Source organism: Cebidichthys violaceus, unplaced genomic scaffold (genome assembly GCF_023349555.1).
Source record: "Cebidichthys violaceus isolate CVI_PGR_0920_01 unplaced genomic scaffold, fCebVio1.0.p SCAF_11, whole genome shotgun sequence".
NCBI classification, from domain to species: Eukaryota; Metazoa; Chordata; class Actinopteri; order Perciformes; family Stichaeidae; genus Cebidichthys; species Cebidichthys violaceus.
Genome location: NW_027176274.1, coordinates 5,964,867 through 5,983,992, shown reverse-complemented (window position 1 = coordinate 5,983,992; position 19,126 = coordinate 5,964,867). Strand labels below are relative to the sequence as shown.

The following is a 19,126-nucleotide window of genomic DNA, read 5'->3' as shown; positions in this document are numbered from 1 at the left end:
CAATTTAAATAAAAAATTAAACCAACTGTTGTTTCTGTCAAGTCAATATTTTATCATTATTACCCCATCTTGAGTAAATAATCACATTGATAAAAAAGTCACATTTTTAATTAGCTTAAAAGTACTCCTGAAAATAGATTTTATATTATTATTATTATTATCTGATTTCTAATTTGTAATTGTCAGCTGGAATATTTAAAAAAAACCTATCATGTACACACCATTGTGATATCCAAGTCTTGCTTGTGGGATCTTTCATCCTTTATGGATAACAAATAACCGTATAACATTGACAACACATTAATGTTTCAATGTGTGGTGAATTTTCCAAAAGGGAAGTAAACATAGATTCAAGCTTATACTTTCAGTTTTTTTTGATTCTCTTCTAATATTTATGACACCAGGATACTTGTACTATCCTATCAATTTTGTCACAGTTCAGCTCCACACCCTCCTCATTCTACTTGTCAGTCTCTCCCTCCTCATCAGTCTAACTCCCTTCGCCTGTTCAGTCACCTGCCTCTGATCATTAATCAAGCCCCTATATATACTCCGGCCTCCCAGACACACACTGCCAGATTGTTCTTCGGTTTTTGATGCCAGACTCTACAGCACTTTGCCCCTGTTCTACCCGCCTTGCCTGACTCTTGGTAAACCCACCAGCCTTCTGATCCTGACTCTGATTAACTCTGCCTGCTGTATCTGGAAGTTTGTAATAAAAGCCAAAGATCCCTGGAATCTTGTGTGTTGCATTTGGGTCCATATACAACCGGTTACATTACAATCTGGCCAGTCATGGACCCAGCACACACCCCTGCACTAGTGAGTCGTTTCGAGAGGATCGAGGGGGCTCTCCAGCAGCATGAAGCGCTGATGACCAACATCGCCGCTGAGACACGTCAGTCAGCAGCAGCCCAGGAGCAGGCTATGGCTGCGTTAGCCGCTCAGGTCCAACAACTAACAGCAGCCCTGACCCAGCATGTAGTCTCAGCTCCTCCTCCTGTCCCACCGACGCCTGCTCCAGCACACAAGCCCGTGTGGGAACCCCAGAGCGCTATGCATGAGAACCTGAGGGCTGCAATCCATTCGTCACAAACTGCTCCATCTTGTTTTCCCTGCAGCCCTACACGTTTGCCTTGGAGCAGGCTAAAGTATTCTTCACCATCAACCACCCGACGGACAGGGCACGACTGTGGGGCACCGCTGAATGGAAGAGGGCACGTCAGCCTGCTCTTCCTTCCTGGCATTTTCTGCGGAGCTACGCAAGGTGTTCGGGGCGGTCTCCAAGGGCCCTGACCCTACCGGGGGGCTTGTGGAACTGTGTCAGGGAGACCGGACAGTTGTAGACTATGCCATTAAGTTTCGCACGCCTTAGCGACTGGAACTCTGCAGCTCAGTGTGACGCTGTTTTGGCTGGACTAGCTGAGTATATTAAAAATGAACTGATTTCTTTTGATTTGCCTGCCAACCTGAATGGCTTAGTTGAACTGACTTCCCGAGTGGACCGATGCATCCAGGCAAGGCGACAGGAGCAACGCAAGGGGGAGACAGATCTTCCACCCGGCCTCGAGGTCCTCCAGCAGCTACCAGCGTCACCACAGGGTCTCAACCTGGGGGTGTTGAACCCATGCAGGTGGTGCACACCAGTCTCACTTGAGAGGAGCGTGAGCGCCGCCGCCGGGGAGATCTTTGCCTGTACTGTGGCCAAGCTGGTCACTTTATATCCCGGTGCCTGGCAAAAGTCATGGCTCATCAGTAGTAGGGGAGGTACAGGTGAGCTGAACCACAAGACTTTCCCCCAACCAAAGACCCCTTTGCCACGTTCAGCTTCTGCTCGCGAACGGATCCCAGACCCTCACTACGTTCATTGACTCTGGCGCTGACGACAGAATCATTGATGGGAACCTAGCTCTTCAGCTGGGTATCAACCGGGTACCCCTACCATGCCCTGTTCCTGCCAGCGCCCTGGCTCACCAGACCACGCCAGTCTGTATGCTCCTGTCTGCTAACCACCATGAGACCATCCGGTTTTCTTATCCTGCGGTAGCCCCAGCATCCTCATCCTGTCACCTGATTTGCCTGGACCAAGCTGCTGCACCCCAGCAGTCAGCCTGTTCCAGCTCTGCTTCAGACCTGTCAGGGGTGCCTACTGAATACCATGACTATCGTGAGGTATTCAGTAAGGTCAAGGCCTCGTCTCTGCCTCCACATCGCCCCTACGATTGTGGCATTGACCTGCAACCAGGCACCACTCCACCCAGGGTTCGCCTGTATTCCTTATCTGCACCTGAAAGAGAGGCCATGGAGGCATACATAAATTCCTCCCTAGCTGCTGGGCTCATCCGACACTCTTCTTCACCTGCTGGTGCAAGGTTCTTCTTCGTGGGAAAGGACAAGTCACTGAGGCCTTGCATTGACTACAGGGGCCTCAACGACATTTCCATTAAGAACCACTTCCCACTCATCTCTTCTGCCTTTGAGTTGCTGCGGGGGCTACCATCTTCACCAAGCTTGACCTGTGTAACGCCTATCACTTGGTCCGGATCCGAGAGGCTGACGAGTGGAAGACGGCTTTCAACACCCCCACTGGACATTATGAGTACCTGGTTATGCCCTTCGGCCTCACCAATGCCCCAGCCGTCTTCCAGGCCCTAGTGAATGATGTGCTGAGAGACATGTTAAACAGGCAGGTGTTCGTCTACCTAGACAACATTCTGATTTTCTCCAGGTCCCGAGAGGAGCACATTCACTATGTCCAAGCAGTCCTTCAACGCCTCCTAAAGCATTCTCTGTTCATTCAGGCAGAGAATTGTGAATTCCACTCCTCATCTGTCTCCTTCCTGGGGTACATCGTAGGACAGGGGATTGTGCAGATGGATCCTGCCAAGGTGTCAGCTGTTACATCCTGGCCTGTCCCTGACTCACGTAAACAGCTGCAATGATTCCTGGGGTTTGCTAACTTCTACCGGAGGTTCATCCACGGCTATAGCACCGTGGCTGCCCCACTCACGGCCCTTACCTCATCCATTACATTACATTACATTAGTCATTTAGCAGACGCTTTTATCCAAAGCGACTTACAATAAGTGCATTCAACATTGGTAATCAAAAGAACTACTAGTCACCAGAAGTCATAAGTACATTTCCTTTTCCAAACAAGCATCTAAGAGCATGAAGCAGAGCATAACTCAGAGCCAAAGTACAGTGCAGAAACAAGAAAAACAGTTAGTGCTATAAGTAATACGAATACAATAAGTGCAACAAGCTAGTATGAATACAATAAGTGCTAAGTGGAAGGCTCAGGGTAGCACTTCCTGAAGAGGTGGGTTTTCAGCCTGCGCCAAAAGATGGGCAGCGACTCTGCTGTCCTGACGTCAGTGGGAAGTTCATTCCACCACTGTGGGGCCAGGACAGAAAACAGCCGTGACCGGGTCGATTGGCCGCCAGGACCTCTGAGGGACGGGGCAACCAATCGCCCCGAGGCAGCAGAGCGAAGTGGTCGGGCGGGGGTGTAAGGCTTGACCATGGCCTGGAGATACGAAGGAGCTGTTCCTTTCACTGCCCTGTAGGCTAGCACCAGAGTCTTAAACTGGATGCAAGCTCTTACAGGTAGCCAGTGTAGAGAACGGAGAAAGGAAGTTGTGTGGGAGAACTTGGGGCGATTGAACTCCAGGCGAGCTGCGGCTTTCTGGACAAGCTCCAGAGGTCTGATGGCCGACGCCGGGGCTCCGGCGAGTAGAGAGTTGCAGTAGTCCAGGCGGGAGATGACAAGAGCCTGGATGAGAACCTGCGCTGTCTCGTCAGTGAGGAAGGGACGAATCCTCCTGATGTTGTAGAGCAGAAATCTGCAGGAGCAAAGTGCAAAGTGCTGTTCCAGTGGTCACCCTCGGCTGAGGAGGCCTTTCAGAACCTTAAGGCCTGGATTACTTCTGCCCCTATCCTCCAAGTCCCTGACCCAGAGAGACAGTTTGTTGTGGAGGTGGATGCCTCCGATGTTGGGGTGGGAGCCATCCTATCCAGAAGGATCAGAAGCTCCAACCCTGCTCCTTCTTTTCTAGGCGGCTCTCACCTGCTGAAAGGAACTATGACATTGGTAACCAATGTTACCACCTGGCTCAAGGCTGGCAACAAAAAGGGAGGCCACACACACATATCTAACCCAAAAACAGTATATTTGAGTTACATAAACTTCAGCATAAATGAAAAGAGGAGCAACAGGCCCTGCTGCGAGAGAGAGAGAGAGAGAGAGAGAGAGAGAGAGAGAGAGAGAGAGAGAGAGAGAGAGAGAGAGAGAGAGAGAGAGAGAGAGAGAGAGAGAGAGAGAGACTCACTCCCAGAAGTGTTGTCTTTTATGCCTTCCTGGAGGCTCCAATCAGATGGGCTGGTATCAGCAGGTGACTATCCCAGCTCCTCCCACCAGGAAACCATCATGCAGCAGGACCATAGCCAACAGAGTGGGAGGGTCGTCACACAGAGAGCTGCTAGCTGTTAAGCTGGCCCTTGAAGAGTGGTGCCACTGGATTGAGGGGACCAGTCTGCCCTTTTTGGGATGGACTGATCACAAGAACCTTGAGTACATTCAGTCTGCCAAGAAACTGAACTCTCGGCAAGCCAGATGGTCCCTGTTTTTTACCCGATTCAACTTTTCCCTCTGTTACCCGCAACGTCAAACCTGACTCCCTGTCCCGCCAGTTTGTGGATAAGGGGGATTCCACCCTTGGCAATGACAATATCCTTCCTGCCCCTGTCTTGGTTGCTTCGATCACCTGTGAGGTTGAGGAGAGAGTCAAGGCTGCCCTGGAGGACCAGTCCTAGCTCCTGACCTCCTAACCGCTTGTTCTTCCCTCAGACCCTGAAGTCCGATGTCCTCCAGTGGACCCACAGCTCCACTTGCCACCCCAGAAGCCAGCGTACCAGGGATGCTCTGCAGCAGAGGTTCTGGTGGGCTACTCTGGAAAAAGACACCCGGGAGTTCATCAACACCTGTCCTGTCTGCAACCAGTACAAGCCATCCCACCATGCTTCCGCTGGTTTCCTGCAACCTCTGCCTGTGCCCCATCGGCCCTGGTCCCACGTCTCCTTGGACTTTGTTACCGGTCTACCACTGTCCAACAAACATACCGCCATCCTGACAGTGGTAGATCGGTTCAGCAAGATGGATCACTTTGTGCCCTTGCCCAAGCTCCCCTCGCCAAAGAGACTGCTGAGCTGGTCCTGCTGCATGTCTTCCGGCTCCATGGTCTGCCTACTGACGTGGTCTCTGACCGGGGACCTCAGTTTACGTCAGTGTTCTGGAGGGAGTTCTGCACACTCATCGGGGCCACAGTCAGCCTGTCATCTGGACACCCCCCAAAGTCTAACAGCCAGACTGAGGACAAGAACCAGGAGATGGAGACCGCTCTACAGTGCTTTGTCTAGAGTTTCTCACCTGTGCTTCACACCCCCATAATCGTGTGTTTGGTGGTAGTTTTCTTTGCACTCCCTCCACAAATTGTTTATTTACCCTTTGCTGTGCGTGTGTGTCCAGAGCGTGGTGAGTACTGTGGCTACGACCATTTGTCCTGTAGCACTCCCCTCTTACTGTCTTGAATCTATTAGATTTAATGGATTTTCTGTGTTCTTAATACCCTGTTTAAAATAGTTTGATGTAATAAACTTTGTAATCTTGGGAAAATCCTTTGGTCTCAGTCCATTTACCGCCACATGTACAATTAGAGGATCTGTGGCCATTTAGTTGGTTTGAGCCAGTATTAAAGGGTCAGTGTACTCTAAACGTTTTAAACCAAATCCGGGCCTTACCGTGGCCACATATGATTTGTCCTCTCGGTGGTGAGGAAGACTCTTCTTACACTCTCATTCATTCACAAATCTCTCTGTCTCCCTCTCTCTTCGGCTTATACCCTAATCAGCTGATTATTGGCGTTCACTCTAAAGCTCAACAACTAGATTCTGCCACGATCTCCCTGAGCAAATCACATCGTTGCTGTCAAATTTTAAATCTGCTCTCCTCTCTGCTGCTGTCAGTTGTCATTTCATCATCAGTTCTTCCTCCCATCATTGGATCATCAGCAGTTCCCTTCACCACCACCACCAGGGACTCGACTTTGCGGGGAATATTAGTGATAACAGCATCATTACCCCCTTTAATATATTACGTCACTATGGAGTATAATCTCTTCACTATTCATCTCACCATGCATGTGTAATAGATACTGTTTTCACTCAAAGTGAATTCTCTCCTGATTGGAATAGTTTTAGTCTTACTAGTCCAGTGCTTGTTCAAAACATGCCTGTTCCAAATGAGCCGAATCCTTGGCCTGTGGTGTTGTTGCTTGCAGCTTTCTTAAAACAACTGAATACTGTGCTTCCTTGAGTCCAGAGAAATATGTCTGCCATGACATACTTGTGTCACATGGCTACTCACGGTCTAAAACAGGTGAAATTGGCCTACGGTGTGGTTCACTGCTAAAAAACACCAGGGGCAAACTTTACCGCACAACTAAAAAGCCCCCAAACAGCTTTAGGTTTATTATGTTTAGATATACTGCTTGATGGAAGAATAACTACAAACACCACAAGTGCTCCAACAAAATGGTAAATGCACAAGCATATACAGCTTGAATCTTGTTGTGATAAGATGATGCCATAAAAAACATCTATGACCTCAGGCTTCTAGAATCAAGTTGTTTACCTAGCTCATTCTTTGGAGAGTTTAATGAGATCCATGGAGGGAGAAGTAGTCTGATAAAGACATCCCACCGACTCCAACAGATCCCTTTCCAGTTCCTGTGTTTGGTGGATCACACCAGAGCACATCAAGGTCAGGTACTGAAGACTGAATAAGACAATCTAGTGCTGGTTACATGAGCTTTATTATCTTTTTATCATCTCATTTGATGTATCAATAATGTATAATAGATTAAATGTGACATATATAACTTTTGATGGGCATGTGGAAGTGCAAAAATATAGATATCTTTATTTTGTGATCATGTTTACAGTGTATATTTTAATAATTTGTAGTAATTTCACTATTGTGAGCATCATAGTTATTCACAAATCCCTCCATGAGCCAATGTACATTTTCATTGCAGCGTTGTTAATCAACTCTGTTCTTTTCAGCACTGCTATCTACCCAAAGCTTTTGATTGACTTTTTATCAGAAAAACAGATCATATCTTATCCAGCCTGTCTCTTCCAGTGGTTTAGTTTTTATTCTATAGCCGGTTCAGAATTCTTCCTGTTGTCGGTCATGGCCTATGATAGATATGTGTCTATATGTAACCCTCTGCAGTATTCAACCATCATGACAAAAACAACTGTTATTATCTTCCTGATTTTTGCTTGGATTCTGCCTGCTTGTCAGATTTCAGTACCAATGTTATTGAGTGTTAAAAAAGAAATCTGTAAGTTTCATTTGAAAGGAATACTTTGCAACAGTACAGTTCACAAACTTCACTGTGTGAGTTCAAGACTGCTGCATATTTATGGATTGGTTGGTTTTGTGAGTGCTGCACTTCTCCCTGTGCTCTTCATACTTTTTACATACACCAGGATACTTGTAATATCCTATCGATGTAGAGGAGTCAGGAGAAAAGCTGCACAGACCTGTTTACCCCATCTGCTGGTTCTAATCAACTTTTCCTGTTTAAGTGCATATGATGTACTTCTTGCTCGACTGGAAGTTGATTTTCCCAAAATTGTACGTTTGATAATGACTTTACAAATAATTACATATCAACCTCTTTTTAATCCAATCATTTATGGACTAAAAATGGGAGGAATTTATGAACAGCTTAAGAGGCTCTTCTACAAAAGGGTCTAATGTATTCACATTGATAACTGTTGTACAGTCATCGTTTTGTGTCATAATAATGCAGAGATATGATAACTTTGAACATTTAAAGACTTGGTTCTGATATAATAACGCACAGAGAATCTTCCAAAGGTAATGGTTAAGTCTAACAGATAACCACGAATTAATAACACATTTTACAGTTTGATTGTAGTTACCGGTGATGACATGACCATCGTCTTCAAATGTATTGCTAAAGTTTATAATATCCCTCAAATAAGCATAACATGTAATGGAGTGAGACCTCTGCTCGCAGGAGGCCGCGGACCTCTCGCTCTGTCGTTGTTGTTTGAGCAACGAAGTCACGCTAAGAAAAATCAGCTGGATCCGGCTTACAATGAATAAGTATTTATAATTCACAAATGCTAAAAAGACAATTACAAACTGAATTACACTGTCGACAGTAAGGAATCGCGAAACCGAGTTCAAAGACTCTCCCCCCCACCGGCCTACAAACGCCAGTTTACAGTAAAGAGGATCGCCAAGAACTGAACAACATCTCTCCGAACAATGTTTTTATACCCAAAAGTCAGTAGTTTACTTTCAAAAGTCCATTATCAGCTTTGTGATTGGCTGGAATCCGATTGTCTCCTCCTGTCCTCGGACAATGCTCTCCATTGGTCTAAGTGATCCGCATAATGTCTGAATAGTGTCCTCTGGTCCGACCTGTCCTCCTCCTCATAAAACTGCGTTTACCCGACCCCCATGTTTTCTTAGGGCTGTCTTCATCTACATCTCTGTTTGATCAATACGTCTCCTTCCCCCACTGTTAACACCCCACATTCCTGAAGTCAGCTCACCAAACTCATCACATTATCATACAGTTGTTTTCGGATCTGAAAAGCCTGTCTCAAAGGTCTCTCTCTTTCCCTCAAAACATTCAGTAACTGTATTATATAGTTTGATACATAGAATGATTATACTTTTATGATTTAACACTTTTCCAAACAAACATGTTATAACATTATATCCACCACTAGGAGTGATTATTAAACACATTAACATTGCTTTTTAACTTTAAATTCTTCACAAACATCAGATTAGATAAGCCTTTATCAATCTCTGGAAGGCAATCCAGTGTTTTAGCAGCACAAAACAGAAATAAATATAGATAAGAGAAGTAAAAATAAATATTATAATATAATATGTGGTGCAGTGAGTTGTGATTGGGCAGTTGTTGTTTTGTTATGGTGGGGGTTGTGATGAAATGAATCCATGTCAATATTTGAAATGAACAACGTTGAAAGCATGAGCATGTTTCTGATTAATTTTGCAAGAGAGAGGTAAACAGAGTGGATTTAAGCTTATAGTTTCAGGGTTTTTTTAACCCTCTTCTAATGTTTATGACTGTGTAAACAGACAGCTCTCAATAAATACTATGCTTAGACACATGACTATGCAGATGTGATGATTGATTTACTGTTGAATTACCTTCATAATAAAAAAAACTCTGATCAAAATTACATGGATGATGCACTGAGTGGGGGCCAGCTCCCTGAACTGGTGGAGAAGTCCTGAGGTAAAGATGAGAATAAGATAGGAAGAAAAGAGTCCTTTATTACAAAGGGATCATACTGTAATAAATAAACAGACATTCCTCCAACCTGTATCCATCAGGATGTTGACTCTGGAGCATCTATTCACAGGGAAACTCATAGGGAAGTTAGGACTCAATCAATTAGAGATATATTTTAGAAAAGTTGCAGTTTTGTTTTCATCAAGCTGAGATTCCTCTGTACATGAACTGCTTTACTGTCACCACCCAGTGCCAGCCAACACCAGGGCAATAACTGATGAATTCAACTCTTTCAGTCAGTTCTTGCAGCATCCACAGTGTGGGTTTGAATCATTTTCAATTAAAATAGGGAAAGTCTATGAAATGTTGCATATGTCGTTTTCTCTTACATGCAAAATACAGACATAAAATGTGTGAATCTGCTTCCACAGTGTTTTAAGCGTTTACGGAACATCTGAGTTTCTGGGCTTGGTTGTAACTAAAAATGCCCCCCGAAAAAAAAACGAGAACCGGTTTTAGATTTGTAAAACTCTGAGTATTGATAATGTCAGGGGTTAATGGTTCTACTATCGATTCGTTAAAAGTTACGGAGTGAGATCTCCAGACTATAGCAGCATCACAAACCTCCTCTCTCTGCCTCTGTGTCTTTGCACGAGGGCCAGAGTTGTGCTTTACTCTGACTCACCAACTCCGGCTCAGTTTAGCGTGAGACACACATCATGGCAGAGAGAACAAAAAGATTGGAAGTGTGGCTACATTTTACTCGAGTAAATTCTAATAACTTTGACAAAAAAGCAAAAAAAAAACAAGTAAGGGAATTAATACCAGCAATTTATCACAACATTTGGTGAATAAGCAGAACATAAATCTGCAGAAATTAAGTTTTCTACTGTTTGGCGAGCAGCCGTCCATCCTCGTCCACTGCAGGTAACGTTAGCGATGCCATGAGGAGTTAATAGGCTAATATATGGAAGCTAATCGCTTAGCTAATTGTTTAGCTGTAAATTTATGTTCCAGACTTTGGAACTTTTTGTTTTGCAGCTCACTAACGACTATTTTTTTACATACAAGAATAATGAAGCGATGTTGAGTCTTTTATTAATTAATTGTCCTTTTCTTCTCACAAAACAATCAAAAAGAACCGATAAGGAACCTAAAACCGATAAACAGTAACAAGTATATAAGAGTACTAGTATCGTATTGTTTGTTACTAGTATAGTAACATTTGATTTGGCTGTATTTGATCAGCTCTGTTGTCCTCGTTCTTATGTCTATTTCTGTGTAAGTACATTGACAGCAAGTCAGAAACCAGAGTCAAATTCTTTTTCTGGGTAGACATACTTGGCAAATAAAGCTGATTCTGATGAAGGCTTGGACAGGCTTGAGTATTTACAGGACCTGGTTTCACATCAGCCCAACCCCACATGATCTCTAGCATCTTTTCTGGCTTCAAATCAAGTTCTGTGTGACTCTTAAAACTCTCTTCTTAACCTTCAAGTGTCTTCATAAGCTGAACCGTAAATGGCTCCCATAGGGCTCAGTAAAACCATGCTTCGCCGCTGAAGCACAACTCACAGACAGTAAGGTAAAAACAAAGATTACTGAATAGATCTGACAGGCAATGACAAAAGTAAGCAGTCATACCTGGAAAACAAGTACCAAAAAGGCAGGTAGGGAAGTACTGGAGCGTATGTGGGTCTGGTAGTCATGACACTGGGTCTGGTGGGAAAACACTGAAGACTCCTGGTGAGGCTGGGAATGGCAGCATCTGAAATGTGAATGGCAGGTGAGTTATGTTTTGGAAAAACTTCTAATTATAAATCGGGAGAAGAGTTTTGTTCACAAATCCAAAGATAATAATGAAGTCTTCAAATGATTCAAAGTTGTCCCCTTCTTTTTTTCTTTGCTTGCAAGGGAAAGATGCACCACAGCCACCTCAGTCAGTGTCTGTGATGAAAAGTTCAACATCGTACAAGATACCAAACCATTTTATGCACACATGAGTTCACGCCCTGGGATAAATCATAGACAAAGAGTGGATGTTCTCGTACCCTGGCTATCGTTCTTATCTAAACACATGCCAGGTGCGTTAACTGGGAGTCAGTGATTGTTCTACGGTCCGTCTCAAAACTTGCCATACAGACAAAGAAGACACTGTGTCTTCACTTTCTCTTTCTGAAGTGGGAGTGTGTGACCAGCCTTGAGAAACAAGACACTGTGTTCATTAAAACTGATTAACTACTTCTATAGGACTGCTGTGTTATGTCAGTATTTGTGTTCCTCACCTTACCTTTCAGTTTTACATCTTTTAAAACATTTCATGATATAAGAATATATTTTTTCCCATTACAGTTACTAACAAGGCAGTTAAAAATGTTCAATAACAGAAACAAAAAGTAAAAAGCTGGCAGATGCTATGACACCTATATCCACTTTTATTCTTATCTCGGAAAAAAAGCAGAATCAAACAATACAACTCTCATAACTGATTTCATCAAATACTTAAATCAGTAGCACTCATTTATCTAGGGTTTTGTTTGTGATTAATATTATGTTTTAATTAAATATTGAAATCAAAACACATATGCATGGTTTATGTCCTGTCGTGGTGAGGAAGAATCTTCTTACACTCTCATTCATTCACAAATCTCTCTGTCTCCCTCTCTCTTCGGCTTCTACTCTAATCAGCTGATTATTGGCGTTCACTCTAAAGCTCAATAACTAGATTCTGCCACGATCTCCCTGAGCAAATCACATCGTTACTGTCAAATTTTAAATCTGCTCTCCTCTCTGCTGCTGTCAGTTGTCATTTCATCATCATCATAATTTCTTCATCCCATCATTGGATCATCAGCAGTTCCCTTCACCACCACCACCACCAGGGTCGCGACTTTGCGGGGAATATATGCCCTGTTTTAGCCTGTTGCACTTTGAGATTTAAAAAAAAATAAAAAATGTAAAGTGCGATACAAATAAAATGTATTATTATTATTATTATTATTATTATTATTATTAATATATTATGTCACTATGGAGTATAATCTCTTCACTATTTATCTCACCATACATGTGTAGTAAATATGTTTTGACTTTAATTGAATTCTCTCCTGATTGGAATAGTTTTAGTCTTACTAGTGCAGTGCTTGTTCAAAACATGCCTGTTCAGAATGAGCCGAATCCTTGGCCTGTGGTGTTGTTGCTTGCAGCTTTCTTGAAACAACTGAACACTGTGCTTCCTTGAGTCCAGAGAAATATGTCTGCCATGACATACTTGTGTCACACGGCTACTCACGGCCTAAAACAGGTGAAATTGGCCTACGGTGTGGTTCACTGCTAAAAAACACCAGGGGCAAACTTTACCGTTCTGCAAGCTGCTGAGCTTGGGACGCACAACTAAAAAGCCCCCAAACAGCTTTAGGTTTATTATGTTTAAATATACTGCTTGATGGAAGAATAACTACAAACACCACAAGTGCTCCAACAAAATGGTAAATGCACAAGCATATACAGCTTGAATCTTGTTGTGATAAGATGATGCCATAAAAAACATCTATGACTTCAGGCCTCTAGAATCAAGTTGTTTACCTAGCTCATTCTTTGGAGAGTTTAATGAGATCCATGGAGGGAGAAGTAGTCTGATAAAGACATCCCACCGACTCCAACAGATCCCTTTCCAGTTCCTATGTTTGCTGGATCACACCAGAGCACATCAAGGTCAGCTACTGAAGACTGAATAAGACAATCTAGTGCTGGTTACATGAGCTTTATTATCTTTTTATCATCTCATTTGATGTATCAATAATGTATAATAGATTAAATGTGACATATATAACTTTTGATGGGCATGTGGAAGTGCAAAAATATAGATATCTTTATTTTGTGATCATGTTTACAGTGTATATTTTAATAATTTGTAGTAATTTCACTATTGTGAGCATCATAGTAATTCACAAATCCCTCCATGAGCCAATGTACATTTTCATTGCAGCTTTGTTAATCAACTCTGTTCTTTTCAGCACTGCTATCTACCCAAAGCTTTTGATTGACTTTTTATCAGAAAAACAGATCATATCTTATCCAGCCTGTCTCTTCCAGTGGTTTAGTTATTACGCTCTAGGCGGTTCAGAATTCTTCCTGTTGTCGGTCATGGCCTATGATAGATATGTGTCTATATGTAACCCTCTGCAGTATTCAACCATCATGAGAAAAACAACTGTTATTATCTTCCTGATTTTTGCTTGGATTCTGCCTGCTTGTCAGATTTCAGTACCAATGTTATTGAGTGTTAAAAAAAAAATCTGTAAGTTTCATTTGAAAGGAATACATTGCAACAGTACAGTTCACAAACTTCACTGTGTGAGTTCAAGACTGCTGCATATTTATGGATTGGTTGTTTTTGTGAGTGCTATCCTTCTCCCTGTGCTCTTCATACTTTTTACATACACCAGGATACTTGTAATATCCTATCGATGTAGAGGAGTCAGGAGAAAAGCTGCACAGACCTGTTTACCCCATCTGCTGGTTCTAATCAACTTTTCCTGTTTAAGTGCATATGATGTACTTCTTGCTCGACTGGAAGTTGATTTTCCCAAAATTGTACGTTTGATAATGACTTTACAAATAATTACATATCAACCTCTTTTTAATCCAATCATTTATGGACTAAAAATGAGAGGAATTTATGAACACCTTAAGAGGCTCTTCTACAAAAGGGTCTAATGTATTCACATTGATATCTGTTGTACAGTCATCGTTTTGTGTCATAATAATGCAGAGATGTGATAACTTTGAACATTTAAAGTCTTGTTTCTAATATAATAACGCACAAAGAATCTTCCACTTCAACAATGTAATGATAAGTACTGAGCAATTCACTGCAGTTTTTCAAAAACCCAAAGGTAATGGTTAAGTCTAACAGACAACCATGACTTAATCATACATTTTTCAGTTTGATTGTAGTTACCGGTGATGACTGGAGGGCAATCCAGAGTTTTAGCAGCACAATACAGAAATAAATATAGATAAGAGAAGTAAAAATAAGTATTATAATATAGTATGTGGTGCAGTGAGTTGTGATCGGGCAGTGGTTGTTATGTTATGGAGGAGGGTGGGGGTTGTGATGAAATTAATGCATGTCAATATTTTAAATGAACCATCTTGAAAGCATGAACATGTTTCTGATTTGGCAGTGTATGTAATTTAAATTGTAGTTTTGTGCCCTGAGAGACGTTTTAAAAAAAACAAAACAATTTAAATAAAAAATTAAACCAACTGTTGTTTCTGTCAAGTCAATATTTTATCATTATTACCCCATCTTGAGTAAATAATCACATTGATAAAAAAGTCACATTTTTAATTAGCTTAAAAGTACTCCTGAAAATAGATTTTTTTTTTTTTTTTATAGATTATATTTATATTTGATTTCTAATTAGTAATTGTCAGCTGGAATATTTAAAAAAAAAACATCATGTACACACCATTGTGATATCCAAGTCTTGCTTGTGGGATCTTTCATCCTTTATGGACAAAAAATTACTGTATAACATTGACAACACATTAATGTTTCTATGTGTGGTGAATTTTCCAAGAGGGAAGTAAACATAGTGGATTCAAGCTTATACTTTCAGTTTTTTAAATTCTCTTCTAATGTTTATGACACCAGGATACTTGTAATATCCTATCGATGTTGTCACAGTTCAGCTCCACACCCTCCTCATTCTACTTGTCGGTCACTCCCTCCTCATCAGTCTAACTCCCTTCACCTGTTCACTCACCTGCCTCTGATCATTAATCTAGCCCCTATATAAACTTCGGCCTCCCAGACACACACTGCCAGATTGTTCTTCGGTTTTCGATGCCAGACTCTCCAGCGCTCTCTCCCGGACTGATCTCCTGTTTCTGCCCCTGTTCTACCCGCCTTGCCTGACTCTTGGTAAACCCACCAGCCTTCTGATCCTGACTCTGATTAACTCTGCCTGCTGTATCTGGAAGTTTGTAATAAAAGCCAAAGATCCCTGGAATCTTGTGTGTTGCATTTGGGTCCATATACAACCGGTTACATTACAATCTGGCCAGTCATGGACCCAGCACACACCCCTGCACTAGTGAGCCGTTTCGAGAGGATCGAGGGGGCTCTCCAGCAGCATGAAGCGTTGATGACCAACATCGCCGCTGAGACACGTCAGTCAGCAGCAGCCCAGAAGCAGGCTATGGCTGCGTTAGCCGCTCAGGTCCAACAACTAACAGCAGCCCTGACCCAGCATGTAGTCTCAGCTCCTCCTCCTGTCCCACCGACGCCTGCTCCAGCACACAAGCCCGTGTGGGAACCCCAGAGCGCTATGCATGAGAACCTGAGGGCTGCAATCCATTCGTCACAAACTGCTCCATCTTGTTTTCCCTGCAGCCCTACACGTTTGCCTTGGAGCAGGCTAAAGTATTCTTCACCATCAACCACCCGACGGACAGGGCACGACTGTGGGGCACCGCTGAATGGAAGAGGGCACGTCAGCCTGCTCTTCCTTCCTGGCATTTTCTGCGGAGCTACGCAAGGTGTTCGGGGCGGTCTCCAAGGGCCCTGACCCTACCGGGGGGCTTGTGGAACTGTGTCAGGGAGACCGGACAGTTGTAGACTATGCCATTAAGTTTCGCACGCCTTAGCGACTGGAACTCTGCAGCTCAGTGTGACGCTTTTTTGGCTGGACTAGCTGAGTATATTAAAAATGAACTGATTTCTTTTGATTTGCCTGCCAACCTGAATGGCTTAGTTGAACTGACTTCCCGAGTGGACCGATGCATCCAGGCAAGGCGACAGGAGCAACGCAAGGGGGAGACAGATCTTCCACCCGGCCTCGAGGTCCTCCAGCAGCTACCAGCGTCACCACAGGGTCTCAACCTGGGGGTGTTGAACCCATGCAGGTGGTGCACACCAGTCTCACTTGAGAGGAGCGTGAGCGCCGCCGCCGGGGAGATCTTTGCCTGTACTGTGGCCAAGCTGGTCACTTTATATCCCGGTGCCTGGCAAAAGTCATGGCTCATCAGTAGTAGGGGAGGTACAGGTGAGCTGAACCACAAGACTTTCCCCCAACCAAAGACCCCTTTGCCACGTTCAGCTTCTGCTCGCGAACGGATCCCAGACCCTCACTACGTTCATTGACTCTGGCGCTGACGACAGAATCATTGATGGGAACCTAGCTCTTCAGCTGGGTATCAACCGGGTACCCCTACCATGCCCTGTTCCTGCCAGCGCCCTGGCTCACCAGACCACGCCAGTCTGTATGCTCCTGTCTGCTAACCACCATGAGACCATCCGGTTTTCTTATCCTGCGGTAGCCCCAGCATCCTCATCCTGTCACCTGATTTGCCTGGACCAAGCTGCTGCACCCCAGCAGTCAGCCTGTTCCAGCTCTGCTTCAGACCTGTCAGGGGTGCCTACTAAATACCATGACTATCGGGAGGTATTCAGTAAGGTCAAGGCCTCGTCTCTGCCTCCACATCGCCCCTACGATTGTGGCATTGAACTGCAACCAGGCACCACTCCACCCAGGGTTCGCCTGTATTCCTTATCTGCACCTGAAAGAGAGGCCATGGAGGCATACATAAATTCCTCCCTAGCTGCTGGGCTCATCTGACACTCTTCTTCACCTGCTGGTGCAGGGTTCTTCTTAGTGGGAAAGGACAAGTCACTGAGGCCTTGCATTGACTACAGGGGCCTCAACAACATTTCCATTAAGAACCACTTCCCATTCATCTCTTCTGCCTTTGAGTTGCTGCGGGGGCTACCATCTTCACCAAGCTTGACCTGCGTAACGCCTATCACTTGGTCCGGATCCGAGAGGCTGACGAGTGGAAGACGGCTTTCAACACCCCCACTGGACATTATGAGTACCTGGTTATGCCCTTCGGCCTCACCAATGCCCCAGCCGTCTTCCAGGCCCTAGTGAATGATGTGCTGAGAGACATGTTAAACAGGCAGGTGTTCGTCTACCTAGACAACATTCTGATTTTCTCCAGGTCCCGAGAGGAGCACATTCACTATGTCCAAGCAGTCCTTCAACGCCTCCTAAAGCATTCTCTGTTCATTAAGGCAGAGAATTGTGAATTCCACTCCTCATCTGTCTCCTTCCTGGGGTACATCGTAGGACAGGGGATTGTGCAGATGGATCCTGCCAAGGTGTCAGCTGTTACATCCTGGCCTGTCCCTGACTCACGTAAACAGCTGCAATGATTCCTGGGGTTTGCTAACTTCTACCGGAGGTTCACCCACGGCTATAGCACCGTGGCTGCCCCACTCACGGCCCTTACCTCATCCATTACATTACATTACATTAGTCATTTAGCAGACGCTTTTATCCAAAGCGACTTACAATAAGTGCATTCAACATTGGTAATCAAAAGAACTACTAGTCACCAGAAGTCATAAGTACATTTCCTTTTCCAAACAAGCATCTAAGAGCATGAAGCAGAGCATAACTCAGAGCCAAAGTACAGTGCAGAAACAAGAAAAACAGTTTGTGCTATAAGTAATACGAATACAATAAGTGCAACAAGCTAGTATGAATACAATAAGTGCTAAGTGGAAGGCTCAGGGTAGCACTTCCTGAAGAGGTGGGTTTTCAGCCTGCGCCAAAAGATGGGCAGCGACTCTGCTGTCCTGACGTCAGTGGGAAGTTCATTCCACCACTGTGGGGCCAGGACAGAAAACAGCCGTGACCGGGTCGATCGGCCGCCAGGACCGAGCGACGGGGCAACCAATCGCCCCGAGGCAGCAGAGCGAAGTGGTCGGGCAGGGGTGTAAGGCTTGACCATGGCCTGGAGATACGAAGGAGCTGTTCCTTTCACTGCCCTGTAGGCTAGCACCAGAGTCTTAAACTGGATGCGAGCTCTTACAGGGAGCCAGTGTAGAGAACGGAGAAAGGAAGTTGTGTGGGAGAACTTGGGGCGATTGAACTCCAGGCAAGCTCCGGCTTTCTGGACAAGCTCCAGAGGTCTGATGGCCGACGCCGGGGCTCCGGCGAGTAGAGAGTTGCAGTAGTCCAGGCGGGAGATGACAAGAGCCTGGATGAGAACCTGCGCTGTCTCGTCAGTGAGGAAGGGACGAATCCTCCAGATGTTGTAGAGCAGGAATCTGCAGGGGCAAAGTGCAAAGTGCTGTTCCAGTGGTCACCCTCGGCTGAGGAGGCCTTTCAGAACCTAAAGCCTGGATTACTTCTGCCCCTATCCTCCAAGTCCCTGACCCAGAGAGACAGTTTGTTGTGGAGGTGGATGCCTCCGATGTTGGGGTGGGAGCCATCCTATCCAGAAGGATCAGAAGCTCCACCCCTGCTCCTTCTTTTCTAGGCGGCTCTCACCTGCTGAAAGGAACTATGACATTGGTAACCAATGTTACCACCTGGCTCAAGGCTGGCAACAAAAAGGGAGGCCACACACACATATCTAACCCAAAAACAGTTTATTTGAGTTACATAAACTTCAGCATAAATGAAAAGAGGAGCAACAGGCCCTGCTGCGAGAGAGAGAGAGAGAGAGACTCACTCACTCCCAGAAGTGCTGTCTTTTATGCCTTCCTGGAGGCTCCAATCAGAAGGGCTGGTATCAGCAGGTGACTATCCCAGCTCCTCCCACCAGGAAACCATCATGCAGCAGGACCATAGCCAACAGAGTGGGAGGGTCGTCACACCGAGAGCTGCTAGCTGTTAAGCTGGCCCTTGAAGAGTGGTGCCACTGGATTGAGGGGACCAGTCTGCCCTTTTTGGGAT

General features: G+C 44.6%; 3 protein-coding genes across 5 annotated transcripts in view; 2 read left to right on the top strand and 1 right to left on the bottom strand.

The window, feature by feature from the left end:
• LOC137866129 (uncharacterized) overlaps positions 1 to 19,126 on the bottom strand; it is a 78,876-nt gene that overhangs the window by 24,796 nt on the left and 34,954 nt on the right. For 2 of the 3 annotated variants that reach the window (XM_068701820.1, XM_068701830.1), the window contains exons 7-8: positions 12,957 to 13,051; positions 11,016 to 11,139 (exon numbers count right to left, since the gene is read on the bottom strand). In XM_068701820.1, coding sequence (XP_068557921.1) covers positions 11,016 to 11,139; positions 12,957 to 13,051 — 219 coding nt within the window. Of the gene's footprint in view, positions 1 to 9,303; positions 9,370 to 11,015; positions 11,140 to 12,956; positions 13,052 to 19,126 lie in introns of those variants that run through there. The other variant, XM_068701838.1, reaches the window with a different exon arrangement.
• On the top strand, positions 6,908 to 7,825 carry LOC137890585 (olfactory receptor 6N2-like). Its single transcript, XM_068734730.1, has one exon. The coding sequence runs from the start codon at positions 6,908 to 6,910 to the stop codon at positions 7,823 to 7,825; it is 918 nt and encodes a 305-aa protein (XP_068590831.1).
• Positions 13,173 to 14,090, top strand: LOC137890578 (olfactory receptor 6N2-like). Its single transcript, XM_068734717.1, has one exon. It carries the CDS (start codon positions 13,173 to 13,175, stop codon positions 14,088 to 14,090), a length of 918 nt encoding a protein of 305 aa, XP_068590818.1.